Below are 25,355 nucleotides of genomic sequence, written 5' to 3' on the forward strand. Positions count from 1 at the left end.
AGAAAGCAGGAAAAAAGGCGCAGATGGAGGGAGTGATGAGAAGCAAGGCAGGCAGAGAACAGTGGAGTCATGTGCGGGAGAGGTGTGGAGAGGATGCTGTGTGAAATAAAAATTAGCACTCCAGAATGGATGAAAGAAAATGACGGTCACTTGGAAATATACAGTCATGGTTGTGATGCTGCAAAAAAAAAAAAAAGGGGGGGGGGGGGTGCCAGACATTAGAAATCATACATAATCCAGCCAATCCCTGCACTCTGGATTTCCATGTGTATTAGCTCTGTTTGTCAACTCCCACAGGGGTTTCTGCAGGGGTCAGCTTCACTTCTATAACATGAACCTGAACCCTCTAACCCTGTTTGCAGCTGACGCTGTTGTTTTAAATCTCTGTCTCAGTTCTCACTCCATCTGCCCATCACTGCATGTCAGTCAGTGGAAGTCTCTAAAATCCTCAGCTAATCTAGGCGTATCTATCCTGCTTTACCTGCATTTCCCTGTCAATAGGATTCCTGTTTTATACTCCTTTTCTCCTACAACACTTTGTACATTGTGCTTCTATAAGGGTTAATTGATTGACTATTTTGAAAATCGATTAACCGTTAAAGAGACGTAGAACCCACAATCCCAGTTCATGAGACGCCGCTTTTAAATCTCTCACATAACAAATTATTCCTGTTGTTGTTTTCAGCTGAACAAAAGAAGATATCATAACACATTTCTCACTGCTTTCTTTTTCTTTTTGTTTGTAGAGCAAAGATTAACCGAGGATAATATTTTCACATTAATCAATAATGGAAAATAATTTTAGCAGCAGCCTTTTCAGGCAGTCTGTGACAATATGGTGATCTATGATACCGCCTAGCAATGTGAGACAAGGTCAGCCATAGATGGAGGAAATTCCTGACACTAATCTCACGCATGATGCATAGGCCACTCACAAATGTGACTGCCTCTCATCGTCGTCGCCGTCTCATTACTTATTCTCTCACACGCAGAGACTACAAAAAAAAAGATACCGTGACGTAAAACGGCCTCGCAACACATGACACGGACGACTTCTATCATGTTCCTGTCACCGCATCTCTTGTTTTCTTATCTCGGGTGATGATGCTGCATTGAATTTAGATGCAGTGGCTCCTGTTTAATGTTGCCTTGGGGACTCACACCCAGATAATTTCTGTAATCAATGATTTTCATGTACCTGTCACTATCTGTCTATCAGCTCCTGGCTGCTATGTAGGTTACACCTCAAGGATAATGAATACCAGCTTCAATACTGTCTTGTTCAGACAATCTAAAGGCGTTCTGGCTGATGCACAGGAATGCCTGCTCCAGTCTTTCTAAAGGTAGTATTAAAAACTAGCTCAGACTGGTTAAACTCCTTTGAGAAAGGCCCTTTTTTCTCCACCCTCTGCCACCTTTAGTCGGTGACTGTCTACTGTTTTGTCTGGCTTTTTTGTGATGAATCAAACTGCTAGAGTGTGTCATTATATGTGTTAATTGGAACCACATGTTACACACTTGCCTTCGCTACGTTAGCCATAAGGAGAAAGGGGATGAGAGGAGGGGTGGCATCTGGCTGAAACTGGCGAAAGAGAACTGATGCGAAAGGCAAGGAGAGAAAAGAAGATGAAGGGGGAATGAAAAAAAAAAGGGAGGGAATTACTAAATTGTTTGTTTTTGAGGAGGCAAGGGGTGTAGGAGGTGGGTGGGAACAAGGGAGCAATATAAATGTTGTTATGAGAAGAGGCAGTCTCTGATAAGACATTCTCTAATGACCGAGTTTATGTCATTAGCTTTGTTTTAGCCAGTGGGAGAATAGAGTTTATGTGTATTATTAGCTGGCGCACTGAGCCACAGTTTCTAGCTTGGATTCTTCAGCACACATATTTTTGGGCTGTTTTATATTTGTGTGTGGGTGGTATAGAGTCTCTCTGTGCATGACTTGTGCGTATATGTGTTTATGCAGCCGTTACACCAGGCAAAACCTTGCGTACGAGGAGTTCCCAACTCTCCTCTATTATTTACAATTCTCTTTCCTCTTCTCCCGCAATTACCCTACATTCTCTCTCGCTCCAGCCCTCCTCGTCTAGACCACCATGCAGCATGTTCGTCCTTAGATATGTTTCTGCGTTCAGCTCGTTTCCTTCAGCTTCTCAGCATCTCTAAGAGTCACGTCTGAATTTGCGGGTTTCCACCTTACACACCTCTGTCTTTTACACATCTCTAGCTCGAGCCGATTTGCTTGCTGTCAGAGAACGTGGGGGAATCTTCTAACCTCAAGCCATTTGATTCTGGGCTGTGTGCAGCACAGTAATGAATATCAGTCTGACACCTGCTGGGGGGATTAGAACACTGCAGTCTAACCCTGGCTTTGATTGGAAGCCAGTTTGGCAGCGAAGAGACTTTTCCTCTCAGTGCTGAGTGACGAGGACATGTTTTGCCACAAATATGCAGGTTCTCATCTTGGCTGATGTGCACCTGGAATTTATGCTTTGCAGATTTATGTGCATGCCGTTTGCTTTGCATATCTATTGCAGGCTACACTTTGTGTTTATACTGGATTTTCACATGAAAGATTCTTCATCGGCTTTTTCTCACACTCCAGTCTAAATTTATTTAGCCTGCTTTCAGGCTGGCAACCTGATAAACAAAGTAAACACAACATCTGTAGAACCTTTGCTGACATTTATTTGCAGGATAATTATCTTGGTCTGTATTAGTGTTTAGCTATCTGTTCAATAAACTGGCAACTGATTGTATAGAAGGTGAAGAATGCATGCATTACTCTAATGCTGAAGCTGATAGTGAGTATACTGGGTAACTTGTGCCTTATCTTATCTTAGTTATAACAGAACCATTCACTCTCTTCCACTTATCCAATTCAGGGTCGTGGAGGTGCTGCAGGCCATATCATAGAGACCATAGAGACGTGGGGTACAGCCTTGACAGGACGTCAGTCGCTTGCAGCAATAACACAGAAAGACAGACAACCATTCAGTTTTGCATTCACAAACACAGTCAATTTACAATCACCAGTTAACCTAACATGCATGTCTTTGGACTGTGGGAGGAACTGGAGTACCCAGAGATAACAGGAAAACATGCAAACTCCACAGAGAAAAATGCAGCCTGGATTCAAACCCAGGACCTTCTTGCTTTGAGGATACAGGGCTTACCGATTCTTAATGTGGTGCAGTAGCCATGAAAAGCAGCTGAAACCACTGTTTGCTGAATTTAAAAGTGGAAGTTAGCCTTATTTCTTACAAGTTCTTTAAAGGGGTCACTGGATAACCTGAGTTGGATTAAATGTTACCTAATTACCTTATTAATGTTAAAAAAGCAAGGGCACAAAATTAAAAAGGTAAAGATGCATTTATGTACAAGATAAGTTTTTATGGATCATTTAATTTATTCTGGATGAGCAGTTCAAAGTTAAAAACATTTCAATCGCCTTGCATACAAATGGTTTCCCACATTCTCAAGAAATTATTAAAAGAGAGAGAGGGGGGGAGAGAGAGAGAGAGAGAGAGAGAGAGAGCGAGCGAGATGGAGCGACCATGCCTCTGTATGGACAGGAAATTATTAGGATTTTAATCATAAGCACTGAGGTATTACGTACTAAGTACTGATTCACGCACAGTATGTGGTGGACAGAGAGAAGTAAAATTTAAAAAAAGAAAGAAAGGAAAGAAAATTGCAGCGTAAGGAGGACAGCCTGAGAAATGAAGCAATTGGAGAAGTAAAGTGGTGAAAAAAATGCAGCATTATAGAGAGGGGGGAGGGGGGGGGGATATGGCACTTTAGCGAGGGAGGGGTGGAGGAACTGTTCATTCCAAGGCTTGGCCACATTCCAGTCTGTCTGGCTCTGATTCCAACAGCCTCCTGTTTTTTGCCTTACCTTCACACTCATTGGACCCTGGAGCTGCCTTCTCACTGCCTGATCCAAACTTCAGTCACCAAGGCACCACCTGGTTTAAAAAAAAACAAAGGAGGAGAAGAGCATTAAACATGTGTCATTTAGCTTAAACCCTTCACCCGTCAAAAACAGTCACAAGAGAGTGGAGGAAATTTGGAACAACACACAAACATTTGTCATCTGCCTAAAAGCCCCCACCCTGGATGGGGTGCATATTCATTCTCTGTGGAAACCTCTGGGTGGAAATTCAACATATTTTTGTCCCACTGGAAATGTGGAGAGACTGGAAACATTCCTCGCCGGACAATAGGCTATCAAAGACCCCACAGACCACACCCTGTAGTTCACAGACATGAATCAGGCAGCAACAGGTTACACAAGCGCCGCTGCAGAGGTAACGGAACTGAGCAGAGAGCTCTGCTTACGGTTTCACAATCAGACTGAAGTGCAACTCTGTCCTGTCTCAACCTGAACATCATATGACGATCTGTGAGTTGGCAGCAGCGATGAGAATGTGCAATGAGACGATTAATATATGTGTGTACAAATAAAGATGACTCACATGGTTTTCATGTGATACACATTTGCTTTTTAAAAGGTTAATCCAACATTCAGGCTCCAACATTAATCATGCTAAAAGCACAAAATAAACATTCTGTTTGCAGCTTTCCCCCTTGTTTATATGTTGAAATACACAGGATGGGACTTTTCATTTGACTTTTAATTGTGAAGACTAATGTTTACACACTACCATGTCTTCAGAAGACTTGATCGCTCAGTTATGTTTGCCCTCTAACGTGTAAGGAAATCATTTTAAAAAATGAAACAAGTAAAATCGTGGAATTTCTGGTTTTGTATGACCAAATAAAATAAGCAAGTTGCCAGTACTAGAAGCTAAAACACGACCATCAAGTTCTTAAAATAACCAGTTGTTAATCAGTTAATCTACTTATCATTTTAGCCCTAAACAAGAACAAAGTGTGACTGCTGTGAGAACTGAGAGCATGCTCTGTTATTTTTAGTGTCTCCATCTAACTGAAATGAAACATTAAAAAAGACTTACTTAATAAAACAGAAAAATGACTACACGTGAAGAGGTGATATATGACTCACACCAGGTAGGCTGTGTGAACAATGTGAGTTGGATGTTGGTGAGAAACAAAAGAGCATTATGTCATTGACGTGGCTGAGCTACAGGATGGGAGGTGTCACTTTAACACCAGGTTGCACATCCTGATTACAGGGACAGATAAAATGCAGTTGGTATCTATAATCGAGTTTACTAATCATGCGCACAGAGACTTTCCACGTTTACGGTCTTGCTGCAAAGCAAACAATGATGTGGCAGCCCACTTGGCAACCAATACAAATAATGCCTTTACAATCTGATCTTGAGCTGTGCTAGTCTAGGCAGGTAAGAAGAGCGGCACTAAATGCAGCTTTGTATATTTTCATAAGCTTGTTTAAAAGCAGAAGCGGTCAACTTTTTACAGCCACTGTGCCTCACAGCGCTTTAAACCCGCTGACTGCTTTCAGTGCCTGCATCTAATCAAGCTTCTAGCCCCATTATCTCTCCCTCCCATTTGCTCCCTCGTTCCCCCACTCTGACCTTACAAGGAGAGGCAACAGGGTTGATGTCATTGAATGAAGAATGCTGCAAGAATCCAGAGAGAAAAGAGAGCAGGAGGAGGAGGAGGAGGACGAAGAGGGGGTCTGACTGGACAGTTTATGAACACACACACACACACAGAGAGAGAGAGAGAGAGAGAGAGAGAGAGAGAGAGATTTTGTTTACATAGTAATGCACAAGTCCTAAGCCAGACTCAAACGAGAAAGAACTTGTTTGGAAGGATGGTGTCATTCTTTCTCCAGGCTGAAAAGCAAAGGGGGAGGGTCTAATAGCTGGAGAGGGGAAGAGAGAAAGAGAAGTTGCCATTACTGACAACTCTTACTCAGCCCAGGAGCCAGAGAGGAGGAAGAAGAACAAAAGGAAAAGGGGGGAAGTAAAAGGGAGATCCACAGTGCAGCTGTGCTAACAGGGTAAGTAAATGTCTCTCTTGTGACTGGGATCAGGATGGAAGGAGGTGGTGGCATGCTTTAGTTACGTGAGCAAATTTTTACAGGTTACCTAATAAGGTAAAGTCCTTTTGCAGCGGCATGCTAGGGCAGATTTTCGTTACTCGGAAGGAGGTGTTGAAGGAATGTTAGCTTTGTTGGCGTGACAAGCAGTGTGGATTTGTCATAAGGTTCGGTTTTTACCGTTAAAAAAAACAATGGTGCAGAAAGACACCTCGTGGTGTGCGGGGCTTCCCTGGTGTCTCTGTCAGACTAGCAGTTTAGCGTTGAACGTGAACAAATCCACTCTCCAGCTGATGATACTGATGATAAGGCATGGCTATGCGGAAGCTCCTGCAGGAAGTCCAGCTTTTCTAAAAAAAAAAAAAAAAAAAAGGAAAAAAAAGTTGTTTAAGCTAGGCAGCTAGCCATGCAGCTGTATGCTTTTATTTATTTCACAGGGTAGCACAATTATTAGATTTGATGACAGTGCTACTGGGACAAACTGGTTTCCATATGTGGTAACGTTACAAAAAAAGGGGCAGTGGTGTTTGCGTTTCACCGGGGCGAAACCTACTGACCAAAGCATGAGTCGCCTGGGAGTGTAGGGGCGTGTGCGGAGCTAATAGTACCATTAGTGTGACTGATGCTAAGCCACGCAGGTTATCACACAGCTGACCTACGGTGCAGGTGAGTATCGGTAAAAATATGTTTTTGTTGGTTTAATTTTGGGGTTAACGTGTGTTAAAACTGGATGGGCTAACGTTGTCATGGCGTTGTGTATGTTAATATTAACCTGATTGGGACACGTCGTTAGCTACGCTAGCAAGCTTTAGCGTAAACCCTTCATTTGTTATCCTTAATTTTGCCCTAATGAAGGGCTGGTTCAAGTACCCTAGCTGCCGCTCACCCAAGCCTGTCAGCTGTCAAAGTAATGACCAACAGATGTAAACCTAACTGAGCAGCAAACTACTGTACATCGAGTATGTTAAACCTATTGATTGTGCCAGTAGGTGGAACTTGACTTCGCTGTTATAACTCCATTGATTAGGGCTGTAAGCATGGCTGTTTCAACTCTTCAGCGCAGGGGGGGTGTCACACTTATTTTAGTTCTTGGTGCACAGCTAGCCTACTATCTGAAGTGGGCCGGACCAGTAAAACCATTACATCAGGTTTTTCCCCCCTCCTGCAGGTGGGGCCCAGTGCTGTGCCAAATAGTGATCATCTGCTAGATAGTGACTTCGGATGTTTCTCTGTGCAGTACCTTTGGTTATATTGGTGATATAATGTAGTCAACACATTTTTCGAAGCAGTTGTGCATAAAATAAAATAAAAAATGCTTGTTTTGTAAGCATCTTTAAGACGCTGGGTTATTGTACTCACTTTTTGTTCTACGTTGTAATCAGTCCAGTCCTTTGTGGCCACTTTAAATATCTTTATAGAACTGTAATGTTAGATATTTTTTATTGTTGTTATCTGCTGTCAAAAGAGCTATGACAAAATAATAATGACCGTTTTTACCCAGATAAATAAATGTAATGTGTAAGTCACTTTGCCATAAACTGGTTAAAGCTTCTGCCTTGTGATAAAATGTTCTTCTTGGCTCAAAATGGTTTGGTATCATTAATGTTACCAAGTCATATTGAAACGACTCATTTGCAGCAGTTTAAATATAGAAAATCATTTTTGAGCAGATACCAGAAGTCACATTTTACCACAGCACCTTCTTTTTTGTTGATCTTTCTTCATAATAATTTAAGTTGGATCTCTCTCTCTCTCTCTCTCTTTTTTTTTTTTTTTTTTTAAATTCTAAGTGATCAAAACAAACTGAGTTGTGTGTGGCCCCCAGGCCAAATGTTTGACACCTTTATTGTTGTGTGCCATAATGAGGTGAATGAAATATTTAGAACACTTCTGACTATTCTTGTCACAACCACACCCAAAATAAAGCAGAAGACATCACCTTTCTGACACTGTCAACAAAAACTGAAAATGTCTGCGCTTCATCAAAGTACGATAGAGCTGGACTGCACTAGTATCAGTTGAGCTAAGCTCAACTAAGCTGCCTATTAGAAAGGAATAAGGCTGTACACTGGTTTGTGCTTTTACAAATGCAAGTGTCCAACGGTGGTGTAAAATATCAGGAATGTGTAGGGTATATGGAGGGAAAGTATCAGTCACTAACAGGCAAATTATAACAGCAGGCAGTGGTGGAGACAAATGTACAGCTTTGCATACTAACATGCGATTAGTGCTCAGCGGATTAAAGGAAATTGGGGCTTGTATGGATATACCATTTTTAGCATAGATTTCTGCAACCCTGAGAATGTTAAATTCCTCTGACTAGGAGGACTCAAGGAGCCTTAACCCAAGGCCACAGTAACTAAGCTGTGTTTAAGAACAACTTAAAGTACGAACACTCTGGTCTGAGGTTTGTGTGGTGCAGTTGCAAAGACTGGGAATATTATGATCTCTGACGCCTCTGTAAGTTGGTGAGGCAACTAAAAGATATGAGAACAAGGACTAAATCGAGCAAAGAGCAATCCTCCTTAATTGTAGGAGCTGTGAATCAAAAGGCACGAGTTATTGTAGAGGAACACTTTGCCTCAAATCACTTTTTTCGTCTCTCACTTCCTTGTGACTCCTCTTTGGCCAACACTAGACTGTATGTAAATGCATTAAGAAAGAGTTTTTGGTGGTGTAAGTGTCTGACGTGATAATCCAGTGGATGATGATGTGACCAGTTTTGAAATGTTTCCTGTTTCCATCACTCATCCAGCTGCGTCAGAACACAGCACTGTTGCTCAGTGCACGTCCAGTGACCTGTAAGACTGGACTCAAAAGAGTTGTTTGTCTCCCGCATTAGTGACCCGTGGCCCAGACACGCTTTCCCAGAAACCGGGTGTGCTATTAACATCAGAACAATAGAGAGTTTCATGAACAACACAGTAGTCACAGATAATGTGTCTAACCAGGGAGGAAATACTGGAAGTACTGTTAGGTTTTCTTTGGGATAGCTGTTCTTTAATATTCCTAGTGTTGTTTTGGCTTAAAAAATGAGACTACAGCAGTTTTGTTTTTTTGGTTTTGTGTTGTTTTTACTCATCCCATGTGGGCATGGTGGTTATGTCACTTGTAAGAAAACAGTATCCACATACTGTGGGTGTTTTTGTTTTCTTTCAGTAGCATTAGGACATAGACTTGTTTAATGAGGCATCGTGTTTCAGTGCTTCCTTTTACAAAGCTAGAGCACAGTATATTAACTAAATTTAGTTCCTCTATAACCATAAACCAACAGGCCACTGCTAAGTTCAAAGCCATCCTCGTCAAAAGTGGAATAAAGTTTTCCTTAAAAGCCACATAGTTGCTGCTTTCAGAGACAGCTTGTTCGTGTTAAACTTTGTCCAGGACAAAAAGCAGCGATAACTGAAGGCATGCCACAAAATGCCCTGGTTTTACAGTTTTAAATATTATTTCATGCTGTGCCTAAGGTCTTTATTTTATAGTCTTGAAGAAGTATCCCAGTTTTCTAAGGCAGTGAGCCTGCAGCCAAGCTGATGAGTGCAATAACCCTACTGGTTTCTATATCCTTCAGGTAGTTAGGCTGTTTACACTTTACCTCAGTCTTTTTCTTTTTTGGTGAAAATGAGTTCCTGGTATGAAGGAATCAAAACCAACTGTGCCGGTTTTCTACTCTGTTAAAGCTGTCCAGCCATGTGGCGTTTATACAAAGTTCAAAAGCTAAAGAGCACCATATGTGATCTATGCTCGGCCTGCACGATGCCATCCTTCATCACAGCTGTAATGTAGAAATGACTAAGTGCGTCCTCAAGTGATGTCATTCAGTTCAAGTGGCTGGTAAGAAACCGCAACCGGGGTTTCTCACCCACCACTTGTACTATGATTTTCAGAAAAGACTATGAGATACAAATCTATAGCTGTGCTCCTTTACAGAAGATTAATACATACATTGGATTATGAGGGCAAGCAAAGACATCCATGTCTTGTTAAAAGACAAAAAAACACTGCAAAGATGCATAGAAGGAAATGGTGATTAGGGGAAAGCAGAAAATGGGGGAAAGGGGAGGGGGGGGGGTGATGTCATTGAGTTGGTGTGCCAGAAATGTTCCTCAGCTGAGGGTCTCTCTCATCTCAAGGATCAGGTTTCAAGATTTGCAGCAGGGCATCTGGACCTGAGTGTGTGGTGATCTCACCGCCTTGAATCCCCCAAGACTGCATCGAGGAACATATGAAACCTAACGCTAGCTTATCATCACTGTTTGAATAATTAAGAGGACTATTGTTGATTTAGAAACTGTAACTAAAGGGCGAACTCATAGCCTCCCATTTTAAGAAGGCACTCATTTTAGAAAGCCACATGGAGCTAAGTGTTCTGTTTAGAGTCTGTTGTGGCCACTACTTTCAACATGAAGTAGGTCTTGATAGTAGGTTAATAAGTAGACAGCCATTTTTCCAAAAGGCTGAACACTCTTTCTTTGAGTAGTCTTATTCTCCCATTCCTGCAGCGAGTAGTGGAGCCTCTCTGATGCCACTTTCACCTCTTTACAAATGAAACAAAATGGTTTACATCACATCATGCTCAGATTCTACTTTACAGTTAAACTAATTTATTCTGTCTAGGTGACTCTAGTGTGCACTATAAGCAAAGAAGAAGCGAGAGGAAGGTAAAGGAGAAAAGGCAAACCGAGGGAAATCGGCTGTTAACACATTTCTTTCAATATAAAGTTGAGCAGAGCTGAAAGGTACAGAAGTGTTGAGCTGTTAAAACCAGAGTGACACTGTCATAATTACCTAGCACAAGTTAACATTATGAAACGCATGAGCCTTAATTTTAGGGTGCAGTATCTTGCACAAGGACTCTCCAACATACAGACGAAGGAGCCGAGAATCAAACCACTGAAGTTTTGAATAAATCTCTAAATCCTGAGTCACCATGAACAAGACTCTTTGGGAGGCACAGATGAGAACTGGGTAACCAGTGAGTAGTGTAAGGGCTTCATCCAGGAGTGTGGCTGAAGCAGATATTGTGATGTGTATGATTTGACATGAAGATGATTCAAAAAGCCAAGTTTAATTTCCCTTATCCAAAAACAGACTTTGTTGACAGCCACTTTGAAGAAAGCCACCATCTTGGCTAATGGGGTTTACCAAAGAAGTCATCATAAAAGGGTAACTATAGCAGTTTGGGTACTTGAATCCACCTACAGAGAATTTCCCTGTAATGCTAAATTTCTGCGGCACTATTAAGCTTTATCATATGTTGGGCCAGTTGGTTTTAACTGGTGGGCAGTGAGCTATCCAAGACATTCTGAGGAAATTGCATTTTCAAATGCCACAATGACATGGCTTCTTAATTTAAAAAACAAACAAACATGGGTGCAGGTACTTATTTATATGGGGATAGATGCATTTTTTATTTCTTTTGCTTTTGCAAGTTCTAATCAAACCTTTGCACACTCATGCAAACACATGCACCACTAAATTATTACGTATCTGGAAGACTGGCTGGTGTAGAATCTCATTTAGTAAACATAATTTATTGTAATGCGTATTACTGTATTGGTATTAGTTACTGTAACTTCAGCGTTACAGTACCCGTGTAATATCAGACACTCTGTTAATCTTTTACATTTATCAGGATAATACAATCATTTACAATTATGGTGACCTCTGATCTCTTGTCCCTTAACACCAGAGAGGTTGATAAAAGGTATCTGGCTATAAACAGCTTAAGAGGCTATTTATCAGTCGCGTATGTGCCAGTCTGTGTAACAGATAATGAGCAAAGAGATGTGATACAGAGTACAGGCTGTTGAGCAATGAGGGTTGAAATGTCGAGGGATCGAAACTGCAAACTCATCATAGATGTTTGTTTGTTTATTTATTTGATTTTAATGTGGTTCATGAACAGTTGTCAATTACTGGTTATTCCAATGAACGCTACAGACTGCTGTCTCAATTGTTTGTTAAAAACGACAAGTAACAGAGCGTCCATTTTACATAAATGTTTAAGGGTCATATCAATATGTAGGATGGGTGGCTATTCAGATTTTCCTTTAGAAAATACCTTTGACACATGAATCATCATCGTGTCTCGTATCAAATTTTAAGTGAAAAGGGGGCTTAAGTTACAAAAAAAAAAAAATGTAATAACCGAAATGGTAAAAGCTAGATACATCAAGCAGGATCTCTGCTGCAGCGATTATTTATCTCATGAAACTTTGTCTTGTAAAAAGGAAATCTGTTGCTCACAACTTTTTACTGGTATTCAATAATGCACGGAAAATATGCTCAAAGCATGAATCATGACTTTCACATCAATCTATGATTCAAAAAAGGATGCCTTAGACTACGTCATGACGCAGTGGAGCAGCTGACACTTGTGTGAAAGTTTTAACACCGTTGGTTTGGACATATATGGTTAGAATTGTTTACCATCAATAAATCTTGCGCTGGAGGAAGCTGACCCTGAAAGCAGAAGTACTGCCGTCTCATCAGAGAAGCTAGTAAATCATGAGCACCAGGAGGAGCTGTGAGGGTTTTCGTGTCTTGTCAGAACATGAAGCGTTGTCTGTGTCCCAACAAAAAGGAATGAGGATGAAATGCTCACTGTTATTCCTGTTTGGTTTAGTTTTTACCATCCTTTCGGCTCTGTCTACATAAAAGTTTAAAAGCCTGTATCAAACCCCATCTCTTTTTTTTTTTTTTTTTTTGGAAAGCATATATGATAACTCTCGTTTTTTTTCCATAACAACAACTAATAGTCTACATTTTAACCAAAATGCAAAGTATTTTCTTGATGTTTTATGTAAAAGTTACTGCATCTTTGCCTCTAAAAGTACGTCTCTGCTTTAAGGAGTCCATTTCAGTGCTATGATAGCAAAATATTTTCGATAATATTTCCATGGCAGTCTGTCATCATCTCTATCAAAAGAACCTTGGCAACATTATTAACATACTAGGAATTTATTTCCTTTTTAAGGAAAAACCATGCACAGCAGCTCCTCTGCAGTAATAGAAATGATGAACCAAAGAAAGCTGTATCAGTACACACTGCTTTGCTTTGTCGGATCAGTTGTAAAAACATAACTTTTGTAGGAACTGCTTTCAGTACAGCAAGCTTATAATTGATGCACATTTACTGGATTGTTATTAAACTGCAAGCGACTGAGAAAACGGTTTTGCACTCCTCTCAGTGTTTCCCCACACATAAACTTTACTTCTCTGAGCCCCACAGGCTTATTAATGACCACCCAAGAATATTTGGCAACCTCTTAGCAGTTCTTTCCTGTGTTTCCATACTGAGCATTGCTGCTGTGGCATAATTCCCCTAATTTTCTAACATAGGCTGTGTAAATGGACGTAGCCACCATGACATCACTCATCGTTAATGAAGTCCTCGTATGAAACCTTTAGATACTTTGCTATTTTGAAAGGAGAGCTTGGTGAACATGAATTGCCCAGCATACCCTCAAACCCCCCTTTCTCACTCCTACAGTGGACTGGATGACATGTTTTATTCAGTGTGACCTGAAACAAGCAGTTGAGCCCATAAACGCATAAGGAAAGTATTATTGAGGTCACAGAGCAAGACAGCTGTGCTCTGCTTGTACCCAGAGGAGTTGCCCCCTGCTGGCCTTTAAAAAGAAGACAGGTTTGAGGGACTTCCATCAGGCCTGGAAGCTTGATCAATCTTTTATATTGTTTGTGTATTTCCATGTTTGAACTCCAACTCCACCTTCTCAGATTGCAGTTGAAGACACATGCCTGTCCACCCTCCTCAAATATAATCTAAATATTTAGGACACATTGCTTCCGTGACATTTATGAACCCAAAAAGTGCCAAGTAAGATTAAATGACACAGCAAATTACATATTGCTCGTTGCCTTCACTTTATCTAATTGTTTCCATGTGCAACTCACTCTGTCAAATGTTATGACTTCATGGCTTTAAGGCGATACCATATCTGGAGTAGTCGTCCAAGGACCGGTTGTTCAACTTTTGCCACAGTTCAGATCATTATTTTTTATGTATTTTAAAGCTTCAGAATAAAACTGTTAAATAGCAACAGTGTGTGAGTTAAGACCGATCGGATGCAGGGTTGGATTTGTGTGCGTGGACGATTATGTTGGAACAACCATGCTTTTGACTAAAGGTCATGTCTGGGGCCGGTGGCCTTCAGGGAAATATTTGCAGACTTGGCGAGGAATCTCGGTGGAGACACAGGACTTACGTCAGTGTTTGTTTATCCACCAGCATATGTGAAGTAAATATTTGAGCTCAGCATTACATAAAAATGTTACGATAGCTGCCATCGCACTTTGAGCAAAGTGGCCGCACTCTGAAAAACATGCACTTGCTGCGTTTTATACCACTGTAAACAACCATGTGTTGCTTATTGTAAATTATCTCTGACATCGGGGAGTGCCACTGTGTCTGTCAGCTCTGTATGCATGGCCTCAGGACATTTTCACACACTTGGCTCTCTCGTGCTTTCTCATTCCGCTGTAGACTATTTGCCAAAGCCTTTTTGTTTAAAGAGTACTGTTGGTTTTGCAGAATGCTTATGGGTTATTTTCTTCCTTACTGCTATTTCACTAAAACCAGAAATGGTCCAAACTAGGGCTGGGCTATATCATACCGTTTACGGTAATACCGGTGTAATGTTGGGCAACGATAGGAAAATGAAATATCGCGATAGAAGATGGGTAAAATGTGCATGCGCAGTGCCTATGTTTACATACACACATGGCGGCGACGCAGAATGAGAAGAGCGAAAGTGGATCGTTAAATGAAACGGATGAACCAGAATTGGTTTGTAAAAATGCTGCAACTTCAGTGGTGTGGAACTGGTTTAGCTTTCATCCGTCAGATACACAACAAAGCACTATTTTTGGTAGAGCATGCTAGCGGGCCGTCGTTATTACCGTGGTTTTTTTGGAAAATACGGCACACTTAAAATCAATCCTTTGATTTTTCTGAAAATCGACAGTGCCCCTTATAATCCCGTGTGCCTTATGTATGAATTCTGGTTGTGTTTACTGACCTCGAAACGATTTTATGTGCACGGCGCTCGAAAATCAGTCAAATGTTCCAGTATGACTTTGCTAATCTACGAACCTGCACCGCTTGATGGATTGTCGGAGCACTGTCGTAGGCAGGAGCCTCGCGGAGTGATACGTACTGTGCTTCAACATAATATTACTGTATTGTGTGTGTGTGTGTGTGTGTATAACCTCTTTTTAAGTTTTGTGGATATTCTACATGGTTATGTTGAGGATATGTCGGCCAATTTCCACTGGAAAAGCCTTTTGGTTAAACTCTCAGCAAGGAATTTGCATTTGCACTGTTACATTTTTTTTATATAACTTTAATGCACTTAAAAAAGCTGCTGGTTTAAGTGAAAATACATTGATGTTTGTTTGTTTGCACTAATAAAGTTGAGGAGTTGTAAAGTATTTTGTCTAGTGTCAATTATATTGTCAGTTATATTGTTATTGTAAATTTTCAAATGTATATCGTGATAAATATTTTTGGGCATATCGCCCTGCTCTAGTCCAAACTAAATTTTTTGAGATGCCACAATAAAGGTCAGTTAATTTTACTTGGACTTCAGGGATAGAGATGGTACCCAGTAGATGCTCATTTTAAGACTGTGCTGATTTTTCGTTAATGCAAAATACTTGTCATGCATCCTATTTCATGTAAAAAAATAAAAAATAAAAAAAAAAAGTGCTGTGGAAAAATGTAATCTAAATTAATTAATTTGCATATATAATTCAGGCTTTTTTACTGGCTCCCAATGGGACCCTGTGTTGAAAATATAAGTAAGCAAGATTGGTCAGCATATTGTAAAGGCAAAGAACCTTACTTAGTAGAATTCAGTGCATGTTATTGCTATTTCTGGTCATGTAATTAAAATGTGTAAAAAGTATGGTTTATCTTTGGTGTTCTAGGAAAAAAACACATTTTAAGTTATATTTAATTCCAAAATTTATAAAGGAAAACTAGTTGAAAAAAGATGAGGTTTGAAATAATGTAATACAACAATTTAAAGAATTTGGGAATTTCATTCAAAGTGTCACAGAATCTGGAGAAATCCTGTATGAAAAGGCTAACACACTGACACAACAATGTCTGTAAAAAAGGGCAAAGTTGTGGAATATTTTCACTATGTGATAACACACACTTCAATTGTGATAACCATTGTTGTTGATCTCTGCGCCTAGATGCCACCCCCGCTTGTTTTGCAACTGCCCCACCACCATCCACAACTTGTCTTAACTTGTAAAGCTCAGACCAGCTTCAGTTTTAATTGAAACACAGGTGACAACAATTAAGCATATTTTTGTAAAAAAAAATAAAATTAAAAAAATCAGTGTTGAGTAATTACAATGTCTAAAGCGGATTATAATTGGGCTTTGATTTGCAACTGTGTCTGGCCAAGCGTTTCACTGCTGTGTCATCACCACTAATGCAAAAATGCAGGACGTGCATCTGCTGCCAAGGAATGCAAGCCCTTTGAGTTCAGTCAGCTGATTAACGTTGCTTTTATCATGTGGATTGTAACAGTAGGAATTCTGAGGCTGTAGCTCTTTGATCGTCACTGCAGCTTGTTTCATGTTTCTCTGTTTAAAACAAAAAATTACATTTCCTGTACGGTACCCCCTCATTGTGTTCCCTGTTGTCATCCTCAGATAAATACAGAAAATGGAGGACTCCAACAGCAACAAGCCATTCATGGTGACATCCTCTCTGAACTTCAAAGTCACCACCCCTTCCTTCTACAACCAGCCAAAGAAGTTTGCTTCTGTGGCCCCCCCACGACCCAAAAGTCAGACACCTCCCTCTGCTCCATCACCAACACCAGTAGGCACAGGTGTTATTGGCCGAGTTGGAGACCTGCCTCCACCGCCCCCTTCACTCTGTTATGGTATTTACGTTTATTTTTGTCTGTATTAAGTTGTATCCACTGAAAAAAGCCCCCATTCCCTATCCCGTCCACTGCTGCTTCTTATGCTAGAGCATGCAGAGCTTCACAGTTGAGTACAGGATGGCTGTGGTGCTGTCTGTCTCTCCAGCACATTACATTACTGTGCTCTTAACGCCTGCCTTTTAAGGGTTCTTCTGAAATATGCAGATAGTCTGGGCGATCTTGCTTTTGTTGGGAAATTTCGTTTTTACTTTTAGAGCTGTGCACAATTACACTTCTATAAATGCAAACAATCAGACAGTTCAAATTAAAGGTTGTAAGGATTTAAATGCAATGTATTTCCTACAAGGTAGGAAATGCATTTGGTTGTGTTAAGATGCCAAAAACGCATTTAAAGCCACTTTCGGCTGCATCTTTATTCACAAGAGGTCACCACACAAGTATCTCCAAATGTTTTATTTATTTATGTCGAATACCCTTCCTGACACACACCCAAAGAGTTTGTCTCCTCCTGCGATTGAACCAAGAGTCTTTTGCTAATCTAAACATGTTTCTTGTTTTATCAAAAAAACCTCCACAGGGCGCCTTTTAATGCATAAAGTACATAACAGGATACCTACCAGGCATCAGTGCAACAGCCAACCAGCAGATCTCAGTGGCCAAATATTCCAGACAGTTTTGATGCTTTCTTGTCCTGTTTTGTGTTAAATTGAATACTTGGACGTTATTTTTGTGAATGCTTTTAACCAATCATCCCTCCTCGTTTTTGTCAGACTTCCCACCCCCTCCTCCTCCACTGGATGATGATTTGCCAGCCCCTCCCCCTGAATGCTCCACCATTCCCACTGCCTCTGATGCTCCCCCTCCCGCGTTCCCCGCTCCACCTCCAGTGGCAGATGACCTGCCCCTCCCAGCTCCCCCGGAGGAGAGCCGCTGTCCACCCACCTGTCCCTCTCCCCCTCCTCCCCCTCCTCCTCCACCTCTCCCTGCCTCCAGTACCAATGCTTTCAGTTCTTCGGGGACCCCACAGGTGAGTCACAGTGGTGTCTTCATCCTCCTGCACACTGCTTCCTTCCTAACTGCATTTAAATATAATTGGATAATTATTTAGGACATTTTTGTGTGACCATATTGAGTCTGTGGACTGACTGTTGGCAGGAAATGCTGTCTTTTGAGATTTTTCCCACAAATTATATTAGCATTAGTCCGGGATAAATCACCCACTTTCATTCGTCTAACAGGATTATTGCCAATTTACGTCACTAAAATACTTCTTAGGCATGCAGTGTGTTATGAGGTTTATTGTGGAGATGTGTATTGTAGGCTTTCATTAGTTCCAGTTTGATTGTTGGACTACAAGAGCAACATAAAGATGAATTATTTTTATTATTCTTTTTGGAAGTGCTAAAAAATGGCTGTAAAATAATATAAATATGATTTAAACCTCATGTTTGTATCAGCATTGAGTCTGTGCTAAATGATAATCAGCAAACAGCCAGATAAGTAACTGAAAATAAAATATTCTCTTTCATCTAACCAGAAATATTAACATAGCAAGCTTTTATCATCATTATAATCACCTTTTTAAGCTTGTTTGTCATCGTTCTTTCATTTTTGTGTTTTGTCACATCAGTAATTGTTCAAGCGCTGCATATTGTACCCACTTTGGTCACATTAGTTTTTTTTTAAGTATCCATATTTAATGTTTTTGCTGTGTATTTATAGTCTGTAACAAAGTAACCTCTTCAGCTACATTTCTGCTCCTCGCTCATCCATCCATCCTTTTTGCTTCATCGTGATTCCCCAAATTGTGTATATTAACTTTATTTCTGTGATCTCCATTCTTCCGCCACCAGAGATTCACGGAGAAGCAGACAAGTTTTGATAAACAGCTCAACTCTCTGACTGGCATGTTGTCTGAGATGGAGACCAAGGGACCTTTCCACCCCAAGGTATAATGCACAGGAAAATAAGGACTACAGTTTAAACATTTTGGTTTTCAAAATGCATTTAGTGGATAGCAGTGAATACAAGTGTAAACAACTGCCATGAAACTCCTTGGTCAGGTGCACTGGGACACATTTGACCATATTTCTTTTGTAGTGTAAATATAGATGTGTCCCCGACAGACGTAAGAGAAACAAGAACAATAATGGGGGACATGGTGGTGTTGTAGCTTGTCTTCACCCTTATATAGTGTGTGCTGATCTATTTTACCCTCTGAGCGAGATGTTGACATTAACAAAGTACTAACGGGTGGAAATGGCAATACGTCTTGGTTGTTTACTTGTGTTTAGATCCCTGAAATGGATTTAAAAGGCAAGTGTAAACAGAGGTTGCCTACAGAGCAAACAACCAGATGAGTAGCAAAATGACAAGACTCAGAGGAAGCCAGCTGTAGAAAAACAAACTGACTCCTGTGGAGAAGAGAAAAAGGTAATGCTACATGGGTCAGGAGAAATAGTTTGGGGACATACCAGGTCGGTTTCATTAGTCTCCCTTCGTCTGTTCAGGTGGAAAGAAGTCAATTAGTAGTGAACTGTTCGCACGGTGCACCAGACTGAAAGAGAAAACAAAAAGTGAGATAGCCGGTGATTCACACTGAGAGAAGAGACACTTGCAGAGAGGCAGAGTGATGCACGCAGAAGTGAGTGGAGAGCATGAGAGTGTGATGAAGCCAGAGTGTGCTGCCAGGGACCCAGTGAGAGGGCCATAAATGGAGAGTGTTTTTAATCCAACAGGGAGGTACTGGATCAAGGCAGAATAATGCTGGCTCAAAACCTGCAAAATAAATGTCAGAAAGACGAAGCACTTCTGATAAGCTCAAACTTTGGAGCGCCTCCAGTGTTTACTTTAATCAAAGTACCTCATTCAGTATTATGATAGTGTCTGCTTGTAGCATTTCACCATGCAGGGAATATTAACTTCCCTCAATTCAATTATAGTTCATGGTAAATCAGAAAAACTCCATTCTTACGTGAAATTAGCGTTGTTGTTGTTTTTCTTTTCTTTGCTTTTCCATCATGATAATCTTTTGTTTAATGTTATTTCACCCACAGATACCAAGCCAGTATTCATCAGCACCCAAGGTCTCAGCTCCTCCAACCGCTCCCAAACCAGCCCTTTCCTTCCTCCCACCTCCCGAGATGGGCGATCGCCCTCCTCCTGCGCCCTGGGCAGAAGAACTCAAAGCCAGAACGAACCGACAGGGCAATCACAACGCTGCGCCAAACTCTGCCGCTCAGTCTTTCGCTAAAGCGCCGGCCGTGGCTCCCAAGTCTGGATTCGGAGGAAGAACGACGACATCATCAGCTTCTCTGGCGCAAAAAATCAACCTGAACCTGAACCAGACACCCACCGCTGCCAGCAGTGCACCTAAGCCTTCCCCTCCCATAGCTACTTGCTCTTTCCCTCCACCTCCTGCGGCTCCGCCTGCACCTCCTGCTCCACCAAATAACATGGCCACTGCACTGGCTGCTAATCACGTAAAGAGTTCTCCCTTTGCCAGTCAGATGAACGCAAACCAAAACACTCCTTCTGCTGTGCCACCTCCTCAACCCAAAACGATGGCATCTCCGCCCTCCTCCTTTAACCAGCCAATGAAAACTACCCCTGCATCGACGGTATGTTCCTGCTTTTTGCTTTGCATGTACTGTGGAAAGTCACAGGAAGTACAGATAATTGATTGTCAGTAGATAGGAATGCTGGACATGCACAGTGTTTGCAAAGGTACAGTTATAAATAACAAAATCCTCTATAAGACGCGTATGAAACTATAACATGCCTTAAAAAAATTATACATCTGCACTTATGGCTTCTTCCTCTTCTGTGGCAGCCCTCACCCCCGGGCCCAGTTCCTAGTGCAGGTGGAGGTGTTCCTCTGAACATGAAAGAAGTGGAGGAGCTGGAGAGGATGACCAAGGACTTCATTAGAAACATGGACGCGAACCCACCTCTCATCACCTCCCCTCCTACAGGTGCAGACACGAAACTTCAAATCAAAAGACACTTTTATTTCACTTGTATTTTGCATCTTTCTGATTTAATTAGAAAATAATTTATTATAATTATCTCCAGAGAGTGCACTGATGTGGCTGAATTTTGAATCTCATTGTTGTTAATTACAGTCATTAAGTAGCTGCTCGTTTGGAAAAACTTGAGTTGGTGGCATGGGAGAGGCGTTAACAAAAGTAATGGTTTAACTTTTTGATTGTTGATAATCTTAGTGAAATGAATGCAGGAAAAAATATTACCAATGAAATATTAATGTCCCAAACTGCAAATATTCAGCAGACATAAGAAATTATTCACCTTTCAGTTTGCTGACTGGTTGCAAAATGCAGATTTTTATGGACATCAAAATATATTCACAGTTTATCCTTTGTGATCTACAATTTAAATGTGGTCAGTTTTTGTCTCTCCAGTGTTACATCTATGACCCTAAAAAATAAGCTGCATCTTTGGGATAACATATTGACTGTGCAGAACAGTTTACACAAACCAAACAAATGCATAAAACTACAAGTTTCCCATCTGTGTTTATTACACTGTTGTACCAGAGCTGAGTAAAGAGACGGAGAATTTGCTTGTTCATAAAGTTGTTTGTGTATCTTTCTCTTTTCTTCAGAGGTTTGTGGAAAATGTGGTGAGGCTCTCTCCCGTACTCAGCCAGCAGTGAGGGCCATGGATAAACTCTTCCACTCCACCTGCTTCTGTTGCATGACCTGTCACCGCCCCCTGCAGGGCATGCAGTTCTACGACAGGGATGGTTCACCACAGTGTGAGGACTGCTACGTGGTGAGGAGATGCAGACATTTATTCATCTTATATTCTTGCTGAATTGAGTATATAAGGTGCACGTTTAACTAGTTTCTCACCTCCATTCTCCTCACATTCATGCTGTTGCTCCTCAGAGCTCCCTGGCTGTGTGTTCTCGATGTGGGGAGAAGATCACAGACCGTGTGTTGAAGGCAGTTGGACAGTGTTTCCATGCCCACTGTTTCCGCTGCAGCACCTGCTCTTGTGTACTTGAGGGGGCACCCTTTATCACTGATGACAACAACAACCCCTACTGTGTCCAGGATTACCACAGGTCACTATGGATTTCCACATAAAAAAATAATATATTTCTGTTAATTCCTTATGAGAAGTGATCATGTGGTGCAGTTCTTCTTGCAAACATTGTCAGAACAAGGATGTGTGGTTAAAACCAACAGTTAATTTTGGATTCCAGTATTTGTACCCATCTAAATGATCAGTGAGATAGTTTATGCTAGAGGAAAGAACACTTTAAAACCTCTTTCTCATTTTGATCAGATCGCTTAAAACTTTGTTTAGAGCTCACTCAAAATGTGTTTGACAAAGCCAACTAAACTTTGCTGCAACTTGTTGCCAGGCCCAGAAGCAACACACTTTATTACATCTCAGTGGAATATCACTGATTGTTTCAGTGTTCCCTCAGCTAGGGGTGTGAATGCATAAGAGTTCAACTGAGGTAATTAACTCAAATCCACCTCCCTTCTCGTAGGCGTTTCTCCCCTATGTGTGTGAGCTGTAATGAACCCATTATTCCAGCCCCGGGCAGCGAGGAGACGGTCAGAGTGGTAGCTCTTGACAAGAACTTCCACCTCAAGTGTTACCGCTGTGAGGTAAGACCTATACATAGTTGTTTTTGTTTGGGGTTTTTTTGTTGTTGTTTTTTTGTGTGTGTCACAGGGTGTTTCAGCTTCTGATAATCAATATTTCAATTACTTTGCAGGACTGTGCTCGCCCTCTCTCCATAGAAGCAGATGAAAATGGCTGCTATCCTCTGGATGGCAAGATCCTGTGTATGAAGTGCCACACCCAACGAGCCAAGCAGGCCGCGCACTGATTGGCTAAAGCAGCATCACTCAGTGTAACAATGAACCAAAAGCACAGGATTCACCCAGCTGCAGATTTTTTGCCTTTGCGACAGGGCTTTGTTCAGTATATGTGCGCAGGTGTGTGGGTGAATGTTCAGCGTGAATACGTATGTTTGCATGCAGATAAAGTGTAGTGTTTCCTTCGTCTTTGTTCACTTTATTCAGTGCAGAGGTAATGTACTGCACCGAAATTGGTTTTATTCCACATCTCCTATTCTCCAATCGCCCATCTCGCCTTCTTTGTTACTAGAGCCTTTTTATTTTTTTTATTTTTTTTTTTTTGTGCCAACTATATGTTTACGCTAAAAATTACCAGCAGAACTTGCACAAGAACAGTTGGGTCAAAAGAACAGTCTGATAAATATAAAGTTGCCTTTCTCTGTTTCTTGCCTAGATGTTGGTAGTAGCATCATAAACTGGTTCCACTGGCTGTATTCTTTCTCTTTGAGCATTTTAACTATGCTTTTTGTGCCTGAGACCGAGGAGTGTAAGAAACCTCCAAATTGACAGTCATGCAGATGTCACCATCCTCGTTGCCTGAGAGTGGAGTACATCTTTTAGATTTCGGTAGTTGTTACACAGCCAGGCATGATTAATGACGCTTTCCTGCCTAGAAAGTACTTCATATCAGCTAGTCTACTCCTAATAGCATTTTAAAGTCGCGTAGGGCTTTAAGGCAACAGCAAAAAGAAAAATGGTGAATATTGCTTTGATTTTTTTGTGATGTGAATTTAATGCTTTACAGGCATGCATTGAATTAACTCTTGTTGCTCTCGCTACTCGATGATATTGTATAAGGGCAAGATGAGAACAAAAATCAGCTTTTTTTTTTTTTTTTTTTTTTTCTCCTACAAAATAGTTTAGAGCTGATTGAACCATGCTAAGTATTTTTAGATGCATGCTTTGTGGACGGCGAGATTTCGTACAAAGAAACGAGCACAGATTTCCCGAGCACAGACTCCATCCTGGGGATCTCACAATCAAAAACCGAGTTACTTTTAACTATCAGCTGTATGGCTGAAAACGGGACCTATCAAGTAATTTCACTGTGCAGGGGCCATTTTATTCAAAGTCATACTGAGAGCATTTTACACATGTGTAAATAAAATTGCCCCTGCACAAGGTCATTGTAAGCAAATAGAAACAAAACACCAGTGTTTGATGTGCATTTATTATTATCTCTTAGCTTATAAGCTTTGTATGATATAAATCATGGTCCTGTTTTTCCTAAGTATTAAGGTTGCATACGCAGCAGTACTACAATAACCTGTCCTGGCAGCAGGGCGATAGAAATGTAGAGGCATTCCAGTTCTAGGTAGCAATGTTTAAAAACACAGACCAAATCTTTCTGTTTAGAGCTTAAGATCAATAAAACGGTTACATGGGATTTGATGTTGTAACATTCAAGCGTGGTTTTTGTTTGTTTGTTTGACCTAAGTTTCTGGTCAGTTTCTCCCGTTGCCATGATTACCACTATTCTTGCCATTACTTAACTTTTGTACGTTTAGTCTGTTCGTGTCAGTTATATACTATTTTATTCTTTTCTTGCTGTTCTGTATTTTGCTAATTAAAGCTTACATTTATTTGGTTTCATTTTAACCTGGCGCTGTGCCTTCTCCATTATTCTATCCTATTGTTCCTTCTGAATTGAGCCTGGTTTGCAGCCACAGAAATGAATTCCTCGGTAAGAAAATTGCTGCTTGCGCTTGCAATTGAGCCTGGTGCAGTAAATCACCAGAATGACTAACAAAACATGGCAATAGTGATTCAGCATTGCATGCTATCTGTGGAAGCAGTGGTGGAATTTCCTCTAGTATTATGTCCTGTGTTTCCACCGACTACTCCACCTTTGTGGCCCTGCCTTTGTCATCACCATGTGATATAAACTCTACCATAATGCCTTCATGGCTGCGTTCATCGGGCATTGCATTGTGTTACATCCTATTGTATTACATGTGGATGCCTTGTCCTTTCATATAACTTTTTATACGTTTGATATGTGTGAATGTCTTACATTATTCTAGTCCTATCCATCCTTTTTGGCTGTATCAAAAAATAAAGAGAAATGTTAAATCCATGTCCCAGTCTTTCAATTTCAGTTATGTGCTAATATAATGTATACACCCACATCGCTGGGTACACTGCACCCAACTGATACCCGTGAAGCATGTTTTCTCTCAGACCCTCAATGTGGTTCACTGCTAGAGTTTGACTGCTCTATCAGTTGTAAACAGCCATATGTTGCGCTGATAATGACGACAGCAGACCTGTGTGCGTATGCATTTAAGCGTTCTTTCCAGGAAGAACTATTCACCCCGTTCCAATCCGATGCAGCAACGAATAAGCATAAGCAAGGTACTAGACTCAACTTACCACTACCTGCCTTGTTCTAAAGCTTTTACCACTACACACAGGAGTTATTCATGGTGTCACTGTAGTTCACAAATCCCAAAACATCCTGTCTGCTTAGAAGAACCACAGCATTTGCTTGATGAGAAGAGTGAGTCGCAGCCTGCAGAGTGGTTT

At 41.0% G+C, this 25,355-nt stretch overlaps 2 protein-coding genes and 1 long non-coding RNA gene across 6 annotated transcripts in view; 1 reads left to right on the forward strand and 2 right to left on the reverse strand.

Moving 5' to 3' along the window:
* Positions 1-17,588, reverse strand: part of fam131bb (family with sequence similarity 131 member Bb) — a 48,901-nt gene extending 31,313 nt beyond the window's left edge. For 2 of the 3 annotated variants that reach the window (XM_026185168.2, XM_026185166.2), the window contains exons 1-2: positions 5,526-5,575; positions 3,899-3,968 (exon numbers count right to left, since the gene is read on the reverse strand). The gene's annotated coding sequence lies outside the window, so the exon portion shown is untranslated. Of the gene's footprint in view, positions 1-3,898; positions 3,969-5,525; positions 5,576-17,546 lie in introns of those variants that run through there. The other variant, XM_026185167.2, reaches the window with a different exon arrangement.
* zyx (zyxin) lies at positions 5,599-23,646 on the forward strand. Of its 2 annotated transcripts, none has more exons than XM_026185159.2 (10): positions 5,599-5,956; positions 16,691-16,926; positions 17,700-17,956; positions 18,783-18,878; positions 19,986-20,549; positions 20,762-20,903; positions 21,554-21,723; positions 21,840-22,018; positions 22,454-22,574; positions 22,685-23,646. In XM_026185159.2, the coding sequence occupies exons 2-10, from the start codon at positions 16,704-16,706 to the stop codon at positions 22,796-22,798; spliced, it is 1,866 nt and encodes a 621-aa protein (XP_026040944.1). In that variant the 5' UTR covers positions 5,599-5,956; positions 16,691-16,703; the 3' UTR covers positions 22,799-23,646. The 2 variants fall into 2 exon arrangements, with proteins under 2 accessions (XP_026040944.1, XP_026040945.1); XM_026185160.2 differs by lacking the exon at positions 5,599-5,956 and adding an exon at positions 6,277-6,661.
* LOC145431936 (uncharacterized) lies at positions 21,446-25,343 on the reverse strand. Its single transcript, XR_013912265.1, has 3 exons — positions 25,203-25,343; positions 21,804-22,022; positions 21,446-21,716 (listed from the first exon to the last, which is right to left on the reverse strand). It is a non-coding gene; the product is annotated as an uncharacterized LOC145431936 (long non-coding RNA).
* Positions 25,344-25,355: the final 12 nt, after the last annotated feature.

Source organism: Astatotilapia calliptera, chromosome 11 (genome assembly GCF_964374335.1).
Source record: "Astatotilapia calliptera chromosome 11, fAstCal68.1, whole genome shotgun sequence".
Classification (NCBI taxonomy): Eukaryota; Metazoa; Chordata; class Actinopteri; order Cichliformes; family Cichlidae; genus Astatotilapia; species Astatotilapia calliptera.